Source organism: Lissotriton helveticus, chromosome 7 (assembly GCF_964261635.1).
Source record: "Lissotriton helveticus chromosome 7, aLisHel1.1, whole genome shotgun sequence".
NCBI lineage: Eukaryota > Metazoa > Chordata > Amphibia > Caudata > Salamandridae > Lissotriton > Lissotriton helveticus.
In genome coordinates, this window is record NC_136068.1 from 1,053,032,434 (window position 1) to 1,053,053,956 (window position 21,523).

Genomic DNA, 21,523 nt, shown 5'->3' on the forward strand with positions numbered 1-21,523 from the left:
GTTGTTTGCAGTATTGTGGGTCTTTAACTCGTTCTTAGGCTGATTACTATATGCTTTTGGGTAGAAGAGGCTTTCAGGTGTAAATTTCTTTACTTTTGAGAGAGGCTGGTATCTTGTAATTGCCAGCCTATTTACTGCATACGTTTTGTCGCATTTGTTAAATATTACATTACGTTTTTACCACATGTAGTAAAATACAATACTGCTATTAACCCTGTGATGTTTCTCACAATTGATATATACTGCAAATGGATGTCAGCTGTTAATTGAGCAGAGTCCCTCAGATATACCCTGCTTACCTATCCCAGAGGGAACGACATTACCACGTGACTCGGGATCGACCTATGGTGCATGACTCAAATTTTACACTCTGGTGAGTGCCTTAATTTAGTCAAAACATAATGCGTGTATTAAAGAGCAGATTAACAGTAATGCAAAGATGACTTAATTAATACCTGGAAAATGTTTGCTAGATCTCTGAGGTTAAACACGTAGTGAAATTTTATTGCCGTTGGAAGAAACGTTGTTGTAATCTTTTGGTGGAGAGCTGTAAAAGGAAAAAAATATATTACTGTTTGAACCTGAAAAAGTTAATCAATTGGCTAAACAAATCTGGTATACGATGTCTATGTTTTCATTTCTATATCACAAGTAGAATATAGCTTTAAAGATCAGATGTCCAATGTATGCAATGTATTAATCCAAGATTGAGTTAGATGGAAAGTATTTTTCAAATCAGATTGACTGAGTGACACTGGTCAGTGGCACAGTGTGAGAAGTTGGCCTGATATATGATGTCCACTAATTCTAGTGATCACCTTGTATCAGTCCAAACAACCCTTATGGTGATTGGTTGTAAGTCAACCTGATAGACCAGCTATCCTAGTAGCGTGGACAAAAGCAGTCTTTAGGCTAAACTCTTTAGGCATGTGAAGCCAGCTGTTTTACCACAATATAACCCCTTGAATACCAGATGAAAGGACACCACACAGGTTGTTATGAAAATAAACGATATATTTATTAATAACAACACCTCTGAACTCTTTATGAGGTCAGAGGGCTAAGCACATGACAATACTACAAAAGAAATACGAGTTCGCACAATATCTACAAGTGTGCCTGAGGGGCACGGCAAACCATATACTCAAAACAATGGAATGCGAGGAAGGAAAGTACTGTAAGGAGATCCAGAGGCTGGAGGATTGCTGGGACTACGCTACAAACTAGGTAAGTAAGGAGCAGGAGGCCCACGGGACTCACGTGCAGAGTGGAAACTCTCACGCGGGATGCGTACCAACGTCTATGGATGCTACAGTTTACAAAGTTACGGATTCCGGACGAACCCGGCTGGATGGAGGGAAAACAACTGTGTACCTGGACACTAGGATAGTGGACACAGACTTCAGCACCTAGAAGCTTTAGTTACCTAACCCACAGGCTGCGGGTGCATAGGGCTGAAGTTGCGTCGGGTTTGCTGTGTTGATCCCGGTGATGCCTGAAACAAGAAGTTGCTGGCAGGCAGCCAGATGGAGGAGTCCGGTGGTTCCAAGGATGGAACTAGGAAGAAGGAAGTCCTGAAAAGGAAGGGGACAGAGTCTTGGTCACTAGCCAGTGACGGTGCTGGAACCAGGTGCTGTCGCCACGCTCAGGTGAAGGAAGGGTCGCTTCTCTCTGTAGCTGCGCGGACCAGGAGCTGTTCTTCACGACCAGGCTGGAGGCACGAGCTGTCCCACGTAGTCTGCTGCTGTTGGCGGTGTCGGATCGTCGATCTGGACAACAGGCCTTGGCTAATGCAAGCCACTCGGTGCAACAAGATGGCGTCTTGAGTGGACCAGGAGGGTCCGGGGTGCTTCTCTTTCACAAGGAAGCAAGGGCCAGTCTGGGGGACCAGACTAGCAGTGTCGAAATCTTCGGGTCGTCGTCTCAGAGGTCACTAGCCAGCCGGCAAGTGACCAGACAACAGGAAGGGCAGCAACCATGCAAAAGGGACCCACGCAGATCACGGGGATGCTGGGCGGCTGGTCTTTGGTGCAGGAGCTGCGTCGGTGTGGGGCTTCTCAGTCCCCAATGCACTCACTCGAGGAACCCTCAGAGGTCGTGCTGGAAGCGCTGTGCAGGTTTCTTCAAGATGGCCGTCTCCACGTTTCTCATCGCACCCACGGGTCCCAGCTGTGCTGTGGATGTGGGTAGAGGTCAGAGAGGTCTGGAGGTCTGGGTCTTGTCGAGCTGGGTCATCGGATTCCGGGATGGAAGGAATTTGCAGCAAACCGCACAGGAGCTTGATGGTGCCTGCGAAGCAGGATGGTCACTCCCTGACCATAGAGGAGATTCTTCAGTCTTCTGATGTTCAGGAGGTCGAAGGTCAAGAGTTCTTCGTGGAAGTTGTCAAGAGTAATCTAATCTGGAATGGGACCAGCTCCTACCTTTATTCAGCTAAAGGGGGCTGCACTACTGACTAGGTCCCTCCCCTGGGTGGGACCAGGAAGGGGGGTGGTTACACCCCCTATCCTTTGTCCAGTTTCCCGCCAGAGCTGGGGCTGGAGTGCCCCAGCAACTGGTTGGAACCGGTGTATGCACAGGGCACCTTCTGTGCCCCAGGCATGTCTCATTCCTTTCAGCCTTGGCCTACCTAATACACAAAATCCTGTCTGGGGTGGTGCTAGCACCTCCCAAGGCAGGAAACCCTTTGTCTGAGTCTCCCTTGCTGGAAGGACTCCCAGCAGCAGGAGGTCAGACTTGTGTCTGTGGTGGCAGCATCCATTTTGTGATGGTGAGGCTCGAGTTAACTTTAACCGGGGTTTACAGTTACATACATATCGTGTCCCTCTAGAAGGGTGGAATGCTAACCCCGTCGCCAGAATTGGCGAGGGGTTAGTATTCCAATTCGTATGACACCTTACTCGACATGTTTTGATAATGCTATGCCAAAGTTAGCATCTAACCGCGAGGATTATAATGCACTTAAGAGTATATGGTATAGCGTTATCATGGAACAGCTATAAGGACTTGGTTCCGCAAGCTGCAAACGGGCTCAGCTCATGCCAGAGCACCATCTCACATAATTCCAAGCACTCTGCCTTCAGGATTGATAAGGCCTGCCATAGGAGTGACTGATAGGAATATATGTGTCCATTTTAGGGTTAGATATAGGAATACTATATCTAAAGCAACGGGTGATTACACCACCTTGCCCCAGCTGTCGTGCAGCCAGTTGTGTCAGATTTGGGTGGCCAGCCAGGGGTGGCATAATACATGCTGCAGCCCCTGGTAGGCCCTGGGTACACCTATGCCCTGGATACCTAAGGTATACTGTACAGGGACTGATAAGGTGGCCCAGTACCAATTGGTAAATGCACCTAGGGTACATGGTTGTAATTTAGAGAGAGAACAGCTAGGCTGTGGGTCTGATTAGCAGGCCCACAGCCAGGGAAAGTCGTAAACCAGTGAAGCAAAAAGCAAAAATCTGGGGTGGCCATGGGATTGCAGACCCCATTCTCCTACACACAGCATATGTATCTCTGAGCCACAAGTATTACACATAGGTCACTGAGCCAAATTCCAATAGCAGCGGTCAACAGTTTACATTCTAAGAAAAGAGCTAAATACATATTACATAATGCTGCATGTTGTAAATTAGTTATGCCATCACAATGCACCTGAAGCACAAGTTATTACTTGTGTAACGATATATCTGTAAGAGACATTAGTGAGGGATAGATTCCTTACCTTAGAATATTCCCAGGCATCAGACTGGATCCGGATTTTTTTTCGTCAGCAGTACCCATGCGCATCGGTAGGCGTCGTCGCACGGCTCCGCTTAAGTCGCTGGCGTCGTAGTCGCTGAGATGACGTCGCTGGAGCTACTTAGACGCGCCCACGCACGCTGACGTCAGTTCTGTACAGACTTTCCGCACCAGGAACGCAGAGCTATGCAAGATACTGACCACTGGTGCATTGAAAATAGGGCCTTAACCATAGAAATCAGTTTGCAGAACGGGGAGGATGGGTGGGGCGGTAAAGAATCTATCACTAACTAATGTCTCTTCCAGATATATATTGTTAGACAAATAGTAACTTGTGCATCTGAAAGAGACATGTTAGTGATAGATTCCTTACCTTAGAATAGATACCCCAGCCACACCGACCCTGGTGGTGGGTCTGCGAACAAAGATCACACCAGAAAGTCATGGAGAACAAAACGACCAAGGAAGCAGTCTCTCCGGCCTTGACTGTCAAGGCAATAATGCTTAGTAAAAGTGTGCAGCGAGGCCCACGTGGCTGCCTGACAGATGTCTTGCAGGGGGACACCACGTCCCAATGCAGTAGTAGCTGCTGTCGCCCTGGTAGAATGGGCGTGCAACCCCACCGGAGGTTCCTTTTTAGCCAGAGAATAACAGGCTTTGATACACAAGACGACCCAGCGGGAGATAGTCCTCTTGTGTACAGCCTGGCCTTTCTTGGTGCCCACGTAGCCAACAAAGAGCTGATCATCCTCCCGGAACTGTTGTGTGCGGTTCAGATAAAAGGAAAGCGCATGATTTGGGTCCAGACAGTGGAGCCTCTCTTCCTCTTTGGAAGTGTGCGGAGGCGGAAATAAAGTGGGCATGGTGATAGTTTGCCCAATGTGAAAAGCAGTGACCACTTTTGGCAAGAAGGAAGGATGAGTGCGAAGCACAACCTTGTCCGGATGGACTGACAGAAAATGAGGCTTACAAGAAAGAGCCTGGAGCTCACTCACACGCCTAGCGGAGGTGGTAGCAAGCAGGAAAGCAGTCTTCAAAGTCAAGAAACGAAGAGGGGCAGTTGTGGAGCGGCTCAAAGGGAGCACACATCAAAAAAGTAAGTACCAGATTTAAGTCCCACTGTGGCATCACAACGGAATAGGAGGGAAAAGGTGAGTAATGCTTTTGAAAAATCTATTAACAACAGGGGACTTGAAAAGAGAGGACTGATCAGGAAGCCTGTGAAAGGCCAAAACCTCAGAAAGGTAGCCTTTGATAGTGCCCAGAGCAGAACCCTGCCGGGCCAAAGAAAAAAGGAACAGAAGGACTTCTGAAAGAGGGACAGAAAGGGGATCAACAGCCTTTGCTGTGCCCATGCCACAAATTTGTTCCACCTGCAGGCGTATACCGATTTAGTGGAAGGACGCCTGGCTGTCAGAATGACATCACAAACTTCAGGTGGCAAATCAAACGGAATCAACTGTCGCCGCTCAATCTCTAAGCATGTAGGTGGAGGCTGGACAGGTTCGAGTGGAGGACCGTCCCCTGCTGCTGCAACGGAAGATCTTCCCGAAGAGGCAGTCGGATCGGGGGATCTACGCTCATACTGAGTAGCTCAGGATACCAAACTCTTCGAGCCCAGTCCGGTGCCACAAGAATGACTTGGGCCCGGTCGCGCCTGATATTCTTTAGCACTCTGGGAAGAAGTGGTATAGGTGGAAAGGTGTACACCAGACCGCAGCTCCACTTGCGATGAAAAGCGTAGCGAAGTTAGTGCCGCCTTGGAAATTCCAACGCACAGAATAGCTGACATTGCGAGTTCTCTTCGGTGGTGAAAAGATGTAACCAAGGCTCTCCCCACTGTCGAAAGAGACCTTGCACTACCTCCAAGTGAAGATGCCACTCGTGATCCATCAGGCACCGGGGGTTGAGTTCGTCCGCCCTGGCGTTCAAAGAACATGCCAGGTGTTGAACAGTCAATGAAATGCCTTGATGAACAAGTTACTTACCTTCGGTAACGATATATCTGTAAGAAACAGTAGTTAGTATTAGATTCCTTACCTTAGAATATCCCCAGGCGTCAGACTGGATCCGGAAATTTTTGCGTAGCAGTACCCTTGCGCGACGGTAGGTGTCGTCTGCGGCTCCGCGTCCATCGTCGGCGTCGTGGGCGCCGTAATGACGTCGTCGGAGTACTTAGACGCCTCCTCCGCGTGCTGACGTCAGTTCTTAGACACAGCTTTTCCGCGCCAGCAACGCAGAGCCATGCTAAAAACCAACACTGGTGCCATTGAAACTAGGGCCCTGAAAGGGGATGACCTTAACCCTAGATATCAGTTCGCAAAACTGGGAGGATGGGCGTGGCAGTAAGGAATCTAATACTAACTACTGTTTCTTACAGATATATCGTTACCGAAGGTAAGTAACTTGTTCATCTGAAAGAAACAGGTTAGTATTAGATTCCTTACCTTAGAATAGATACCCCAGCAATACCAACCCCGGAGGTGGGTCTGCGAACCAATAATCACACCAGAAAGTCGTGGAGGACGGAACGGCCAAAGAAGCCATCCCTCCGGACTTGGCTGTCCAGGCAGTAGTGTCTTGCAAACGTGTGCAGGGATGCCCACGTAGCTGCCTGACAGATGTCCTGTAAGGGGACTCCCCGGCCCAGGGCAGTGCTAGCCGCCGTGGCCCGAGTGGAATGGGCCCTCAGCCCAACAGGAGGCTCCTTCCTCGCTAAGGAGTAACATGCCTTGATACACAAGACAACCCACCGAGAGATGGTCCTCTTGTGCACCGCCCGTCCCTTCTTAGTGCCCACGTAACCAACAAAGCGTTGGTCATCCACCCAGAACTGGCGTGTGCGATCTAGATAAAACGAAATCGCACGTTTTGGGTCCAGACGGTGGAGCCGCTCTTCCTCTTTAGAGGGATGCGGTGGCGGAAAGGTGGGCAAGGTGATAGACTGCCCGATATATAAGGCCGTGACAACCTTGGGCAGGAAAGATGGCTTAGCCCGCAACACAACCTTGTCCGGATGGACAGAAAGGAAAGGGGGTGTACACGAAAGAGCCTGGAGCTCACTCACTCACCTGGAAGAGGTGATGGCAACCAGGAAAGCAGTCTTCAGAGTAAGAAGACGAAGAGGACAGTTGTAGAGTGGCTCAAAGGGAGCGCACATCAGAAACGTAAGTACAAGGTTCAAGTCCCACTGAGGCATCACGAACGGAACAGGAGCAAACATGTGCGTGATGCCCTTCAGAAAACAAGTTACAATAGGGGACTTGAACAAAGAAGGTTGATCAGGCAGCCTTAGAAAGGCTGAAAGGGCAGAAAGGTAGCCCTTGATAGTGCCCAGAGCAGAGCCCTGCTGGGCAAGAGAAAGAAGGAAGAGGAGAACCTCAGAAAGAGGGGCAGAAAGAGGATCCACAGCCTTTGCTGTGCACCATGCCACAAACTTATTCCACCTGCATGCGTATACCGATTTTGTGGAGGGACGCCTGGCAGCCAGAATGACATTACAGACTTCCGGAGGCAAGTCAGATGGCCTCAACTGTCGCCGCTCAATCTCCAAGCATGGAGGTGGGGACTGGACAGGTTCGGGTGGAGGACCGTCCCCTGCTGCTGCGACAGAAGGTCCTCCTGAAGAGGCAGACGAACCGGGGGATCGACTGACATACTGAGTAGCTCGGGATACCAGTACCTTCATGCCCAGTCCGGAGCCACAAGGATGACTTGGGCCCGTTCGCGCTTGATCTTCTTCAGCACTCTGGGCAGAAGTGGTATAGGCGGAAAGGCGTACAACAGACCGCAACTCCATTCGCGACGAAAAGCGTCTCCGAGCGAGTGCCGCCTTTGAAATTCCAACGCGCAGAACTGATGACATAGTGCGTTCTCTCCGGTGGCGAATAGATCCAACCAAGGCTCTCCCCACTGCTGAAAGAGGCCTTGCGCCACGTCCGAGTTCAGACGCCATTCGTGATCCATCATGCACCGACGGCTGAGTTTGTTCGCCCTGGCGTTCAGAGAACCTGCCAGGTGGTGAACCACCAGGGTCACGCCCTGATGTTCCAGCCACTGCCAGAGGTGCAGAGCCTCCTGGCAAAGGGTCCACGACCCCACCCCGTACTGTTTGTTGCAGTACCACATGGCGGTCGGTGGTGTTGTCCGTGAACACCTGCACTACACTCCCCCGGACAGAGGGGAGGAATGCCTTCAGTGCTAGACGAATCGCCCGCAGCTCCAAAAGGTTGATATGGAGCCGGGACTCCGCCGGAGACCAGAGGCCTCTGATCTCCGCCTCTCCCATGCGGCCTCCCCAGCCCTGGAGGGACGCGTCCGTCACAACTACGTGCTCCGGTTGGGGAAGGGAGAGGGATCTGCCGCTGACCCAATCGCGGTCCGTGAGCCACCACTGCAGCTGTCTTGCAGTGCCCTCTGAGATCAGGACATGGTCGGAGAGGTTGCCCTGATGCTGGGCCCACTGAAACTTCAGGTCCCACTGCAGAGCCTGCATCCGCCACCGGCCGTGATGCACCAGAAGGATGCAGGAGGCCATCAGCCCCAGAAGCCGCAGCGTCAACCTGACCGAGACTCGGGATAAAGGCTGAAAGATCAGAATCAGAGCCTGAATATCCCAAACCCGCTGTTCGGGAGGATAAACCCGAAACCGCGCCGAGACCAGAACCGCTCCGATGAAGAGGAGCTTCTGAGACAGAGGTGTGACTTCGGCACATTGATGGAGAACCCCAGCTGGTGCAGGAGGTCTACCGCTGTCTGGAGGTGGCTGACGACTGTCTGGGGCGAGCCCGCCTTCAACAACCAGTCGTCGAGGTAGGGGAAGACTGAAACCCCTACCCTGCGCAGATGAGCTGCGACCACCGCCATCACCTTTGTGAACACCCGTGGGGCGCTGGTAAGACCGAAGGGGAGCACGGTAAACTGAAAGTGCTCGTGGCCAACCGTGAACCGCAGGTAGCACCGGTGGGCTGGCTGGACGAGGATGTGGAAATAAGCGTCCAGCAAGTCCAACGCTACCATCCAGTCTCCTCTGTCCAGGGCAGTTAAAACCTGAGCCAGTGTCAGCATTTTGAACTTCTCCTTCCGGAGGATGTCGTTGACGTTCCTTAGGTCCAAGATGGGGCGTAGGCCCCCTTTGCCCTTCTTGGGTACCAGAAAGTAGTGGGAGTAGCAACCACACCCTACTTCTGGCCCAGGAACGCACTCGATGGCCCTCTTGGCCAAGAGGGCCGTAACTTCCTCCTGCAGAAGTCGCAAATGATCCCCCGATACGCGGTGGTATTGCGGTGGCATGGCTGGAGGGGTCGCCTCGAAGGGGAGGGAGTTGCCCCTTCGGACAATTTGCAGCACCCACCTGTCCGAAGTGACAGTGCGTCAGTGGAAGAGGTGATGGCGAACCCTGCCCCCCACTGGCATCACATTGGCCTGAAAGCACGGACTAGGAGGGTTTTGATGCGGATGCTGCGGTGGAAGGTATGGACTGACCTCGCCATTGTCCCCGACCGCCGCCACAGTGGTTTCCACGGCCGCCACCGCGTTGGATATTACCTTGCGGTGGGTGGCTGGCAGCACATGTGGGGACGCCCCTTCCTTGGCCATGAAAGGAGCGAAAGGCACCCGATTGCTGGCGCGGGGCCGAGAGGTCCAAGGACCTGGCTGTAGCCCTGGAGTCCTTAAAGCGCTCAAGCGCATGGTCTGCCTTGTCGCCAAAAAGGCGACGGCCATCAAACGGCATGTCCATGAGAGTATTCTGGACATCAGCCGAGAAGTTGGCGGACCTCAACCAGGTTTGGCGACGAATCGCCACCGTCATTGCCATCGCTCTGCCCAGTGAGTCGGTGGTATCCAGCCCACACCGGATAGAATATCATGCTGCATCCCGGCCTTCCACAAGGGCCTGGCCGAGTTTAGCCCGTACCTCCGACGGGCATTCTGGTAGCACTTCCGCGACCGTGTCCCACAGAGAGTGGGTGTAGCGGCCCAAGAGGCAAGCGGTGTTGGAAGACCGCAGTCCCAGACTCAGGGATGAGAATATCTATTTGCCATACTGCTCGTACCTCTTGGATTCCCTGTCCGGCGGGGCGACGGGAATGCGGACTGGGAATTTGAAGCCTGGATGACCAGGCTCTCGGGGGTGGGGTGGGTGGACAGGAAACATGGGTTGCCCGGGGCCGGTCAGTGGCGTCTGGCCACATTCCTATCTACAGGCGAACCTGTAGCAGGCCTGGACCAAGTGCCCAAAAGAACGTCGGACAAGGCCTCGTTAAACGGCAGCAGAGGGATGAGAATATCTATTTGCCATACTGCTCGTACCTCTTGGATTCCCTGTCCGGCGGGGCGACGGGAATGCGGACTGGGAAATTGAAGCCTGGATGACCAGGCTCTCGGGGGTGGGGTGGGTGGACAGGAAACATGGGTTGCCCGGGGCCGGTCAGTGGCGTCTGGCCACATTCCTATCTACAGGCGAACCTGTAGCAGGCCTGGACCAAGTGCCCAAAAGAACGTCGGACAAGGCCTCGTTAAACGGCAGCAGAGGCTCAGCCGAGCATGACTGCGGTTTAAGGACCTCAGTGAGGAGGTTAGTCCTCACGGCCACGACGGGGAGCTCAAGGCCCAAGGCCTTGGCCGCCCGCATCAACACCACACTGTAGGTTGCCCTCTCCTCCGTAGCCACGGTAGGAGGTGAGACAAAATCAGTGTCTGGCGAAGTGTCCAGACCACTGGCATCCCCAAGTCCACCTGTCCAGTCCTCCTGGGACTGACACTCACGTGTCAGAGGGTCCTCAGACCCCTCCCAATACTCCTCATCACCCATCTCCTGAAGCTCAGGGTTGGTAACGGATGGGGCCGGTTCGTTGAAGTAGAACTCTCCAAACGGCGTTGAGAGCGGCACCCAGCGGCGCCGCTCCGGCGCCGGAACCGGATCGAGGGAGGCATCGGGGACGGCGCCGCCCGAAGACGGCGCCGGAGGTGACACCTGTGGGACCAGCGCCGGTGAGGTCGTCAGGTCAACCGGCGACGACTCGGATCCAGTGGGGCCCTGCGGCGCCGGGCCCGAAGGCGCGGCGGCGCCAGGGCCGAAGCACCCGACGGCGTCGGGCCGAAGCCCCCGACCCACTAGGGCCCCCAGACGGGTCCGCTGGGCCCGAAGTAGCCGCGGAGCCCCCAGGAGTGGCCATGAGGAAGCGATCGATCTCCTCCGGCGCTGCGTGCTGCCCAGGGACCGGTGGGCATGGAGCAGGCTGCGACACCCGCGACTCCGACGGAGCCGCGTGGGCGGTGTCACCCGAACCCCCGGCCGCGTCACGCAAGCGTCGGGGGAAGTCGGAAGAGCGATGACGTCTCTTCTACTTCTTGTGCTTACCTGACGACTTCGAACCTGAGGAGTAATGTCGACTCCCGGAACTATGATGGCTCCGACCCCGCGACCGGTCCCTCGACCTCCATCTGGACCGGGACCTCTCACGGCGCGGGGCCGACTGCCCGAGTTCGAGCCGCTTGCGGGACCGCTCCCGCCTAGTTTTCGAAGTCAGGGCCCGGCAGTCGGTGCAGGTCTTGTCGTCATGGTCGACGCCGAGACAGTGTAGACACCGGCGGTGAGGGTCAGTAACCGACATCAGTCGGTCGCAGTCCTCACAGGGTTTAAAACCTGGCATCCCTGCCGGCACCGTTCAGAGTCGAAGACTCGAAAAGGATCAAAAAAGATCTCAAAAAGTTTAGTTAAAAAATGACTAAGGTACCACTTTTTCCGGTTCTGCGCTTGCTGGCGCGGAAACAAGAAGTACTGACGTCAGCACGCGGAGGAGGCGTCTAAGTACTCCGACGACGTCATCACGGCGCCCACGACGCCGATGACGGACACGGAGCCGCAGACGACGCCTACTGACGCGCAAGGGTACTGCTACGCAAAAATTTCCGGATCCATTCTGACGCCTGGGGATATTCAAAGGTAAGGAATCTAATACTAACCTGTTTCTTTCAGATGTTCCAGCCATGTCCAGAGGCGCAAAGCCTCCAGACATAGGGTCCACGACCCCACCCCACCTTGTTAGTTGCAATACCACATAGTGTTGGTGTTGTCTGTGAACACCTGCACCACCTTCTCCTTGACAGAGGGAAGGAATACCTTCAGTGTAAGATGGATCGCCCAAAACTCCAGAAGGTTGATATGGAGCATGATCTCGGCCGGAGACCAGAGGCCTCTGATCTCTGCCTCTCCCAAGTGGCCGCCCCATCCCAGGAGTGTCGCATCCGTCACCACTGTGTGCTCTGGTTGGAGAAGGGAGCGGGATCTGCCGTTGACCCAACACTGATCCGTGAGCCACCACTGCAATTGTTGTGCAGTGCCCTCCGAGAGCTGGACATTGTCAGACAGGTTCCCCTGATACTGCGCCCACTGGACTTCAGGTCCCACTGCAGAGCCCGCATATGCTATCTGGCGTGATTGGTGAGCAGGATGCAGGAGGCCATAAGGCCCAGCAACCTCAAGGTCGTCCTGACCTAAACCCAGTACAAGGGCCGAAAGATCGGAATCATAGCCCGAATGTCCCGGACTCGCTGTTTGGGAGGATAGACTCTAAACTGCACCGTGTCCAGAACCGGGCAGATGAAGAGGAGCTTCTGAGAGGGAATCAGGTGAGACTTCGGCATATTGATGGAGAACCCGAGCAAATACAGGAGGTCGGCTGTGGTCTGGAGGTGGAGACAACTGCCTGGGGCGAGCCCGACTTCAACAGCCAGTCATCGAGATAGGAGAAGACTGAAAGCCCTGATCTGCGCAGATGAGCTGTGAACACCGCCATCACTTTCGTGAACACCCGAGGGGCGCTGGTAAGGCCCAAGGGGAGCACAGTGAACTGAAAATGCTCCTGCCCTACCATGAATTGCAGGTAACGCCGGTGGTCTGGCAGGACGGGGATATGAAAATAAGCGTCCTACAGGTCCAACGCTACCACCCAGTCTTGCGGAGCTAGGGCAGACAAGACCTGAGCAAGTGTGAGCATTTTGAACTTCTCCTTCCGGAGGAAGCGATTAACGGTCCGAAGGTCTAAGATAGGACGCAGGCCCTTGTCCTTCTTTGGAACCAAAAAGTAGTGGGAATAACAACCCCAACCTCCTTCTGGCGTTGGAAAGGGTTCGATGGCCCCCTTGGCCAGGAGGGCCGCAACTTCCTGCTAGAGAAGTGTTATCCCCCGACAATGGGTGGTACTGTGGTGGCATGACTGGAGGGGTAGTCTCGAAGTGGAGGGAGTAGCCCCTTTGGAACAGTTGCAGAACCCGCCTGTCCGATGTGATGGTGCACCAGTGGTGGAGGCGATGGCGAATCCTGCCACCCACTCGCGTCTCGTGGGCCTGGAATACAGGACTAGGAGGATTTGGAGGCAGCGGCTGCAGGGGGGTGGTGGACTGACCCGCACGCTGGCCCTGTGACCCGCCTCTGTGGGTCCCATGCCCGTGACTGCGCTGAAACTGTTGCTGCGTAGGCCTGTGGCTTTGAAATGAACGTACTTGGGCGCCCCTTCCTTGGCCATGAAAAGAGCGAAAAGCCGAAGCAGAAGGAGTGCGTGTGACCGAAACGCCTAAGGACTTGGCCATAGCCCATGAGTCCTTAAAAGTTCCAACACGCAGTCTGCTTTATCGCCAAACAGGCGAGTGCTATCAAAAGGCATGTCCATTAATGTGTTCTGGACATCCCCAAAAAAGCCAGTAGTCCTTAGCCAGGCGTGACAGCGTAGCGCCACTGTCGTCGAAATCGCCATGCCCAGTGAGTCAGCAGTGTCAAGACCACAACGGATGGTGAACTTGGCTGCTTCTCTCCTCTCAGTAATAGCTTGGGAAAGAATTGTCCGAGCCTCCACCTGACACTGAGGCAGCACTTGCGCAACCATATCCCACAAAGAATGGGAGTAACGGCCCAAGAGTCATGCAGTGTTCACAGACCGCAGGACTGAACTGGCGGAAGAGAAAGTCTTCTTCCCAAATTGCTCCAGTTTCTTGGATTCCCTGTCCGGAGGTGCGGAAGGGAATGCGCTTGGGAATGCAGAGGCTTGGACAACCAAGCTCTCGGGTGTGGGGTGTAGGGAGAGAAAAACGGGGTCGCTCGGGGCATGGTGTCTGGCCATGTTCTTGTCCACATGAGACCCTGTATTGGGCCTGGACCAGGTGCTTGGACCAGGTGCCGTTTTAAAAGAGCGTCGGAGAGTGCGTTGTTAAAGGGCAGCAGCGGCTCCGTTGTAGCAGAAGCTGGCCGTAGCACCTCTGTCAGGAGATTAGTCCTGACAGACACAGTAGGGAGTTTGAGGTGGAGAGCCTCGGCTGCCCTATGCAACACCATAGAATATGATCCACACTCCTCCGTAGCCACGGTAGAAGGAAACAGTGCGCCAGGTTCCGGAGCATAATCCTGGTCACCTGCATCCCTCGGATCCTCATCCTAGGTCCGGGTCTAACTTGCATTGGGCTGCGAGAGGGTACTCAGACCCCTCACAGTCCTCCCCATCCTCCGTAGCCTGTGGAACAGGTAAAACATACGGGAGGTGGGTGGACAAAGGGAAAGAAATTCACAAACGGCGTCGGAATCGGCGTCGGTTGACACCCTTCCGGCACTTGTCCCACGCTAGGGAAGGATGGCGTCAGCCGGCGTCGGCGACGTCGATGCAGGTGGAGGTCGTACAGGGCCAGATGACGTTGGGGCCAGAGCCGGCAACGTTGAAGGACAAGGAACCCCCAACTGGGCCCACGGGGCTGGACGGTTCGAAGACATGTGCCATGGCTGACAGGAACTCCTGCAGCTTGGCCACAGTCGCCGATGGACCGAGAAAGGGCGGGTAGGCCATTGACAACTGCGTAGGGTCCGCCGGAACCCCAGTGGCGGCGCCACCTGCACCCTTAGCCGCATCCTGCGACCGGCTAGGGGAAGGTGAAGAGCGACAACGCTTCTTCGCCTTCTTCTGCTTCGCCTTACCTGACTCCGAGTGCGAAGACTTCGAATGATGGTGATGGCTCCACGGCCTGTCCCTCTACCTCCCTCAGGACTAGGCCTGGGCAAAGCACTACGCTACGCTCGTGTAGTTTGCGCTACTTCGCACTACGCGAACTGCATGTAGCATAGTGCAAACGCACGAAGCGTAGTGCAGCGGTAATTTATTTGCTTGCTCGCGGTCCTCAACGTCAAGTTGGTGTCCGCGAGGAAGCAAAATGACATCCCGGCAAGACTTTTTCCTTGATTGCGATCAGCAACATCAAGTTGTTGATCGCGAGCGTGGAAAATAAACCTCCCGGTGAGATTCTCAATGCGGGGAGGTCAGGTTTCTCACTGCGAGCGACCGCTCACGATGAGAAACTACGTGTCCGTGTTGAGAAAGCTGCAGCTCGAGTAAAAATCTACTCGAGCGGCAGAAAACTACAGCTCGCACTGTGCAAGATGCTGCTTTCAATGATTGCACAGTGCCAGATGCTTGTCCCCAATGTGCAATCATTGAAAACGGCATCTTGCACAATGCGAACAGGGTACTACACAGTTCGCGTTGTGCTACACGTAGCTCACGTAGTGCGAAGTGCACTTTGCGTAGCTTTACGAAGCACTAGTTCGCAAACTACTCCCAGCCCTACTCAGGACCGGGACCTTGAACGGCGCGGAACTGGCTCCTGGGCCTCCAGCCACTTTCGGGACCACTCCCGCAAAGTTTTTGGAGCCATGGCCCGGCAGTGGGGATACGATTTGGAGTCGTGGTCGCGCCCCAGGCAGTAGAGACACTCACAGTTCGGGTCCGTCATCAACATTGTGAAGGGACAGGCCGCGCAGGACTTAAAACCGGGCATCCCTATGCACCTGTATGATTGATATATACTTGAAAACAGATACAAAAAGTCAGTCAAAAAATGACTGGGGGTACCGCTCTCTCCGGATCTGCGCTTGTTGGCGTGGAAAAAGAAAGAACTGACGTCAGCACGCATGGGCGTGTCTAAGTAGCTCCAGCGATGTCATTTCGGCGATTACGATGCTAGTGAAGTACGCGGAGCCGTACGATGACGCCTACCGGCGCGCAGGGGTACTGCTGACGAAAAAACTTTCCAGATCCAGTCTGGCGCCTGGGGATATTCTAAGGTAAGGAATCTATCACTAACGTGTCTCTTTCAGATATAACTTATTACACAGCTGTTCAGAGTGACAAAACCTAGAAATTCATCTACTTTTTCATCCAAATAGTTCAAGGATATTGTGTACTGGAAGGGCTGAGAAGAATAAGTTGCTTACCTTCAGTAACGGCTTATCCGGTATAGACTCTACCGAGCTCCAGATTCCTTACCTTAGAATTATCTCTAGGTGTCAGACCGGATCTGGAATTTTTTCTTGAGCAGTATACCTGTGTGCCGTTAATTGATGTTGTTTGGTCCGCTGTGGAGTTGTCACTTTCATAGATGCCACCCCAGTGGGCTGACGTCAGTTTCTTTTTGCAACTTTCCCTGTCAAAGCACGGAGCCACGAAGAACACTGAACACTGGTGTGTAGAACTAGGGCCCTGAAAAGGGGACCAGTCGATAACTTTAAAATCCGTTCACAAAGTAGGGAGAATGGGTGGGTCGATAAGGAATGTGCGGCTAGGTAAAGTCTCTAGCAGACAAGGCATTACCGAAGGAATGTAACATCTTCATCTGATAGAGACTTCTAGCCGTACATTCCTTACCTCAGACTAGATACCCAAACAATACCTTCCCAGAGGACCAGAGGTGGGTCTTCGAACATGATTGAAACCAAAAAGTCCTACAGGACTGAACAGGTAAAGTGCCCATCCCAACTGACCCAACTGTCCAAGCAGTAGTGTTTGGTGAACATGTGCAGTGAGGCCCATGTTGCTAACTGACAGATGTTCAGGTTGGGAACTCTGCGTGCTAACGCAATGGTCACAACCTTTGCTCTAGTGGAATAAGGACACAACCCATTTTAGGGATGCTTCTTGGCCAGTGCGTACCAGACCACAATACAAAGTACAATCCATTGGTAGATGGTTTATTTCTGAACAGCCTTCCCTTTCTTCTGTTAATATGGAAAAAGTCGATGCTGATATGGAGAACCATACATTCATTTATAAGAATAAAATTGCGTCTTTATTAATGACATTGCCCGTTGTGAGCTCCACATTAACCCTAAATCACAAATGCATTGTCAGACAAGCCCTATGACCTAGGCCTGAGGTCACTGATTGATAGGTCACAGGTACGCTGCCCCAATCAAATCATCTGGATAGGATTCCTCTTTTTCTTCGGTGTTCAGCAATTTTGCAGGCAGCTGAAATGCAATCTTTTTTGGGGGCATGTGATCTAATAAGATTACAAATGTAGGTATCTCGTTCCCTGCCTTTTGTGGGTCAGTGTCAGTGTCTCAGTTGTCTGGTTACTTGCCGGCTGGCTAGTGGCCCCCTAGACGACGATCCTTGAAATCTTCACTGCTGGTCTGGTTGCTCCAGACTGGCCCTTGCTTCCTTCCAAAAGAGAAGTAACCCGGACCCTCCTGGTCCGCACCAGACGCCGTTTCCACTCACCGCGTGGGTTGCCTTTGTCAAGGCCTGTTGACTCCAAATCCGAATCCGACACTGCCGATAGTGAGAGCCTGCGAGGGACAGCTTGTGCCTCCATCCTGGTCATCGAAGACACCTCCGGGTCCATGTGGCTGCAGAGACAAGCATCCACTCTTCACCTGATTGCGACAACAGCATCTGGTTCCTTCCTGGTTCCACACCAGTCACTGGCTAGTGACTTTGAACACTGTCCCCTCTGCTTTCAGGTCCTCTTCTTCCTCGATCCATCCCTGGATTGCACCGGACATCTTCCACCTGGTCGCCTGCAGCATCTTTCTTCAAGGCTCCATAGACTTCGACGCTGAAACCCGACACACTTTGACACCTATGCACCCGCAGCCCGTGGGTGAGGTAACAAGAGCATTTCGGTGCTCAGGGGTAGATTAACTCTCCTAGTGTCCTGATTTCAAGTCGTTTCAGTCCTAGATAGTAAAGACTGTCCGTACTTACCTTTTTCGTAAACTGTACTGTCCCTTGACTTTGTTCCGCATCTCGCGTGTGAGTTCACACTCTGCACACGCGTCCCGTGGGCCTCCTATTACTTACCAGAGGTTAGGATAGTGTAGTCCCAGCGAACCTACAGCCTCTGGACAGCTCCATTCCTTCTATCGATTTCCTTATACCATTTACTTAGTATATGGTTTGTCGTGCCCCTAGGGCACCATTGTAATTTTTTGCAACTTATCGTATTTTTCCTAAGAGATTGTCATGTGCTTAGCCCTCTGACCTCATAAAGAGTTCAGAGGTGTTTGTTATTAATAAATATATTGTTTATTTTCATAACAACCTGTGTGGTGTCCTTTCATCTGGTATTCAAGGGGTTATATGTGGTAAAACAGCTGGCTTCATATGTCAAAAGAGTTTAGCCTAAGACTGCTTTGTCCATGCTACCATTAGGATAGCTGGTCTATAAGGTTGACTTACAACCAATCACCATAAGGGTTGTTTGGACTGATACGAGGTGATCACTAGAACTAGTGAACATCATATATCAGGCCAACGTCTCACATTGGTGTGCGCAGTTGGGATTTGAGCTTGCTGTTGATTTTACCAAATATAATCTTGAAATATCATTTGAAAGATCACATAAGGTACCATAGGTACATATAACAAGCTTAGAAATACTCTGAGTTCTACTGAACCAGCTGTTGTAGTAGAAAGGGCCTAGCACACCCTGACTACAACTCTTAGCAAGGGATCAGTAGGAAAACCCATAGTGTAGGTAAGTGCATCACTTGCACCTCACTAGAAAGCATGTCTACCCATGGGGAGGCCTCAGTGACTCCCCTAGTGGTTAGTGACCCTCCACAGGTTCTTTCCAGATATGCAGCACTCAGCTTCCAGGAGATGAGACAATTGTGTACCTCCAGGAAACTGAAACAGGGTTCTAACCCTACCAATCCTTTTCTGTTAGGTCTCTTAGAGACATATGATGCTAGAAGGGCTTTTAACACAGGCCCCTCTAATCCAGATGGGAGCATGCCCCCCTTAGAAGGTGATCCAGAGGATCCAGACTCTAACCTACCTGAAACAGAGAATGTAGATAGTAGGGCAGAAGGGGATGTATCTGAGGATGAGGCAGAAAATGGCCAACCTTTAGTCAGCAGACTTACAAGAGCCAACTTAGACCTACATAGGGATGGAACTGGGGGACCCCCAGTGCCATCCACAAGCAGGCCTAACTTTGGGGTCAGAAGAGAGAGATCTTATTCTAGGGACTCCAACAGATCTGTTCACTCTCATGCCTCTCATGCATCTGCTCAGAGGAGGATGACTTTCCCTCAGAGGAGAGAGCATGAGGCAAAAATGAAGGAGGCTAATCTGAGGATTCAAAGGGAAGAACGTGCCCTTGCCAAAGAGAAGCTTGCCTTTGCCAGAGAGCAACAGTTGAGTGGGGTAGTACCCACTGGTGGCAGCAATATCCCTAGGGATAAAGATAGGGGTTTTGATACTAGAAACCTGAGTAAAACAGTGCCCTCCTATAAGACAGGAGATGATATCCACAAGTGGATTACTGCTCTGGAGAGGGCCTGCAAAGTACAGCAGGTGCCCCAGAGTCAGTGGGCAGCTATATTGTGGCTCTCCTTTGAAGGCAAAGGTAGAGATAAGCTCCTCACTGTTAAAGATGAGGATGCTAATGATTACCAAGTCCTGAAAACTGCACTGATTGATGGGTTTGGCTTAACAACTGAACAGTACAGGTTAATGTTCAGAGATACCCAGAAAACTCAGGCTCAGGATTGGACTGACTTTGTTGATTGTGCCACTAAGGCTTTGGAAGGCTGGTTACTGGGAAGTAAAGTTACTGATTACACAGGATTGTATAATCTAATTATGAGAGAGCAAATCTTAAATAATTGTCAGAACCAGTTGTTGCATCAGCACCTGATTGACTCAGATCTGACCTCTCCCCAAGAATTGGGAAAGAAGGCAGACAGATGGGTCAGAACCAGGGTCAAGCAGCAGAACCAGAACTAGGGTGGTGGCCAAAAGAAAGCAGACCAGAAGGGTAATAATGAGAATAAGCAAAATGACCAGAAGTCTTCAACAGGGCCTCAACAATCTAAGGAGGGTGGGACCCAGAATTCCCAAAAGAAGAAGAATGATGGTCCTAAGAAACCATGGTGCCAATACTGTAAAAGTAAGACTCACTGGTTTAGTGAGTGCACCAATAAAGGCCCAACTCCTACCATACTGTCCCTAAGACACCTGCACCCCCTAGTACAGTTAGTAGTGGTAGTGTACCCCCCAAGGTTTTATTATTATTATTATTATTATTAAGTAGTTTTGTAAAGCGCGCAGCTGCCCCAGCGAAGGGGCGTCCCGGCGCTAGCGGAAAAAAGTGGAAGTAGCAAAGCAATTATCTGGGGAACAAAAAAGTTTTACTGGCCTTACGGAAGGGGAACAAACCATCCAAACGGCGGATCTGACCAGGAAGGGAGTTCCACAACCTCGCGGCCAGAAGGCCGAAGGACCTCCCCCCGGCTCTAGCACGTTTCACACGAGGGACCACAGCCAACAGCTGCTCCGCCAAACGTTGTTGGCGGTTGGGAATGTATGGGGTCAGCAGGCTGGATAAAATTTCGGGGGAAGAAAATTTGAAGATTTTTAACGCTAGGCACAGTGCTTTAAATTCAATCCTTTTTTTCACGGGCAACCAATGGAGTCGCCTAATGGCGCCCGATGTAGAACAGAATCTAGGGAGCCTAAGCAGGACCCGCACTGTAGCATTTTGGGCTCTCTCCAAGCGGAGCACATCCACCTTATTAGCCCCTAGCAAAAGAGAATTTGCGTAGTCAATGCACGACAGGATAGTAGCCTGAACAATCAATTGGCGTGTAGCAGGAACAAAAAATCCCAGGATGGGCCTAAGGCCACGTAGGAGACCGAAACAAGTGCCGGCCACTTTGTGTGTCCCTGGAACCCAAGAGTGGAATCAAGCCAGATCCCCAGATTTTTTACCGCTGGCTTGGGGATTGGGGCATTACCCATGAATGTTGGCCACCACTGAGTGCTCCAAAGGTCCTTGTTTCTACCCACCAACAGCACCTCAGATTTGCTAGCATTAAGTTTTAAACAGTTGGTGGTCATCCACTTGGCAATCGCCTCAAGCCCAGTCCGAAACTGCACAGAGCCCTGAACACCGCCATCCGAGAAGGCTACCACCAGCTGTGTATCGTTGGCGTATGACACCAAGGTCAGGCTGACTTCACCCGCTACCCTCGCCAAAGGCTGGACGTAGAGGTTGAACAAGCAGGGGCTTAAGGCAGAGCCCTGCGGAACCCCCAGCTACTAGGATGGACATGGGAAAGAAAGGGGGGCGCTGTAACCTGAAACGCCCTGTTAGTAAGAAAGGAACGGAACCAGTCCAAGGCCAGACCCACTACCCAGCCTCCTCCAGGCGGCATAATAGGATTTGATGGTAGACGGTATCAAACGCAGCGCTGAGATTGAGCAAAATCAGCGCCGCTGTTTGACCCTCATCCAAAATAGTCCGCAGATGTTCACATACCGCCAGGAGTGCAGTCTCTGTACTATGTCCGGGGCAGAAGCCCATCTGAGAGGGATCCAGGATGCTATTGCTGTTCAAAAAGCTCGAAAGAATGTTGTTAGCGTGGGCCTCCGCCACTTTGGCGGCCCAGGGCAGAAGGGATATCGGCCTAAAATTTTCGGGCTTAGTGGGGTCAAGGGAGGGTTTTTTCA

The 21,523-nt window shown here is 52.4% G+C and overlaps 1 protein-coding gene across 4 annotated transcripts in view; it reads right to left on the reverse strand.

Annotated features, from left to right (window-relative positions):
- The window catches only part of DNAH17 (dynein axonemal heavy chain 17), a 12,633,448-nt gene that overhangs the window by 4,778,449 nt on the left and 7,833,476 nt on the right, over positions 1 to 21,523 (reverse strand). For all 4 annotated transcript variants that reach the window (XM_078653923.1, XM_078653924.1, XM_078653922.1 and 1 more), the window contains one exon: positions 456 to 547. In XM_078653923.1, coding sequence (XP_078510049.1) covers positions 456 to 547 — 92 coding nt within the window. The remainder of the gene's footprint in view (positions 1 to 455; positions 548 to 21,523) is intronic.